At 43.5% G+C, this 2454-nt stretch overlaps 1 protein-coding gene across 1 annotated transcript; it reads left to right on the top strand.

The window, feature by feature from the left end:
• Positions 1 to 1517: 1517 nt before the first annotated feature.
• On the top strand, positions 1518 to 2454 carry LOC136495939 (L10-interacting MYB domain-containing protein-like). The gene is made up of 3 exons (XM_066491713.1): positions 1518 to 1838; positions 1910 to 2144; positions 2243 to 2454. The coding sequence occupies exons 1-3, from the start codon at positions 1518 to 1520 to the stop codon at positions 2452 to 2454; spliced, it is 768 nt and encodes a 255-aa protein (XP_066347810.1).

Consider the following 2454-nt stretch of genomic DNA (forward strand, 5'->3'; position numbering starts at 1 on the left):
ATTATTAGAAAAATAAATTGGTACTCTCTCCGTCCAAAAAAAAAACCTTATCAAACTATCTAAAGTTTGACTAAATTTTAATAATAATAATAATAATAATAATAATAATAATAATAATAATAATAATAATAATAATAATAATAATAATAATAATATCAAATTATTATTATTAGATTTTTCATGGAGCATATTTTTATAGCATACCTATTTTGTATAAAAAATGCTAATAAATTTCTCTATAAATTTAGCCAACCTCTAGAAAGTTTGACTTAAGATAAAACTAAAATATTAAGTTTTTTGGGACAAAGGGAGTACTATTTTCACCTTTTTTATTTACAACAAGTTAATATGATTTTTTTTAAATAAAAAAATCATTATTTTTTTAGAAAATAAAAAAGGCGTCACGTTGCTGAAGATGGAGGACATGACAATGATGCTTGTGATTGACGCGAATCGAGATGTATACCACACCGGATTTTGTACCATCTCCCAACTTCACTGCAGTCCAAAACACATATGGAAGGAGGAATGTGCTCAAATGGAAACATGGGCTGCCAATTAAGTCTACTAAGTACAGTCCAATGTATAGCCCAATGCAAGATAGGTCCAGGCCGTGTTTGGATCTCATTTTGGATTCTAGATAAGAAATGAGGGGTATTGGATCTCATTATTATAGTAATTATTGACTTTGCGTAATGAAAATCTCCAAATAGTAGGTTTATGGTACATAGTTGCATTCTAGAATATAAGCCCCCTGTTCGGGGGAGCGTTTGCTCAGCTCCTAAGAAAGATAAGCAAATAATCCCGCCCAAACGCCCAACGATAGGGGCTGGTCGCGAAGGCGTGTCCGTAACTCCCGGTCGCCCGCAACGTTGCCCGAATCGCGAGCCCGGCTTCGCGATTTGGAAAACGCAGACGCGTTTCCTCTCCCTGCCCCTCCCTCCTGACCCGAGCACTTGGCTTTCCTCTCGTGCGCTCCCGTCCTCGACGCCGACTCCCCTCCCCACTGGCGCCTGCCTCTCCGCCGTCGTCTTCCATCTTCCCCTTCGGCCTAGCCATCACCTCCTCTAGCCAGATCTGCCAGCGATTCGCCTCCCCTCCCCTGCCCTTCGTTGGATATCAAGGAAGGGCGCCGGTGCCCCTCCCCTTCCCTCCATCGAATCTCCAGCAAGGGCGCTGACTCCCCTCTCCTCCCCTCCACCGGAGCTCCAGCAATGGCGTCGGCTTCCCTCCCCTCCCCTCTTTCGGATCTCTCGCGGAAGGGCTCCGGATCTTCGACCTCGACGTCCTTGATGGCCTCCACCAAGCTACCCACTGCCTGCTACCCTCCACCAAGCTACCCACTGCCTGCTACCCTCCCATGCATCCCCACCACCGACTGCCCTCTGGCAAGGTGAGCACGCAAGCTCTTCTGGTAGATGTAGAGCACCTGCATGTCCATTTGATGTCTTTTTTATACCTCATAGCACAAGTAGACAGTAGTGTTGGTGGAAATTCAGATTTGATGCACTTTATAGATGGAAAAACCAGGAAAGCCTCATGCAAAATGGGATCCTTTTGTCGCCAAAGTTTTCAATGAAATATGCGTAGAAGAAGTGCTTGCCCATAATAGGCCACACAATTGCTTGAATAGTGTGGGTTATGCTAATTTGGTGAAGAAGTTCTTTGAGCGAACAAAGAGGCCATATGACAAAGAACAAATGAAGAACAGATGGGATGTACTGAAGAAGAAATATATAAAGTGGAAGACCTTGAACATCAGAGCCACCGGTTTGGGAAGGGATCATGTGACCGGATGTATTTATGCTAGTGATGCATGGTGGGCAGAGCAAAATGCGGTGAGTAGTCATCATTTTGAATTTCAGTACTTGAGATGTCATCCTCTAATTGTCCTCATTTAATGTTTTAGGCTATGCCAGGTTGTATAACTTTCAAAAGTGCAGTTCTTGAGCAGGAGGACATGATGCGGATAATGTTTGATGCTATTAGTGTGACTAATGACACCTCATATGTTCCTGGAAGTGGTCATGATGATGGAGAGGGTGAGGAGCATGAGGCCGATCATGGTGATGATGACAGTGGGAGAGTCAAAGGGAGTGGTTCACCACAGGTCACACCAAATGCTAATAAGAGGCCTACACAAGGTTCCCCTCTGGAAAGAAAAAGAAGACATATAGAGGTCAACTTATGAAGAGGTTGGTCGACACATATGAGAAGAAGGCCTAAAGCAGTGAAAATTCAGCAACTTCTCATGGGGTTGATCATGTTAGAGATGAGATTGGGGCTATGTTGGAGCAAGTCATTAGTGATGGAGCTAAAGAAGGGAGTAATGAACACTACTATGCCACCCAACTTCTTAAGAAAAAGGAAAACCATGATGTGTTCATTACTTTGAAGACACCTAATGGAAGGCTTAATTGGCTGAGGAGGGCATGGGAGGACCGGAACAATTAG

Source organism: Miscanthus floridulus, chromosome 12, assembly GCF_019320115.1.
Source record: "Miscanthus floridulus cultivar M001 chromosome 12, ASM1932011v1, whole genome shotgun sequence".
NCBI lineage: Eukaryota > Viridiplantae > Streptophyta > Magnoliopsida > Poales > Poaceae > Miscanthus > Miscanthus floridulus.

Coding starts and splice junctions, on each gene's coding strand:
- LOC136495939 (XM_066491713.1), top strand. CDS start 1,518: ATGGAAAAACCAGGAAAGCCTCATGCAAAATGGGATCCTTTTGTCGCC. Junction 1,839..1,909: donor GGTGGGCAGAGCAAAATGCG/GTGAGTAGTCAT, acceptor TTAATGTTTTAG/GCTATGCCAGGTTGTATAAC. Junction 2,145..2,242: donor TAATAAGAGGCCTACACAAG/GTTCCCCTCTGG, acceptor GTGAAAATTCAG/CAACTTCTCATGGGGTTGAT.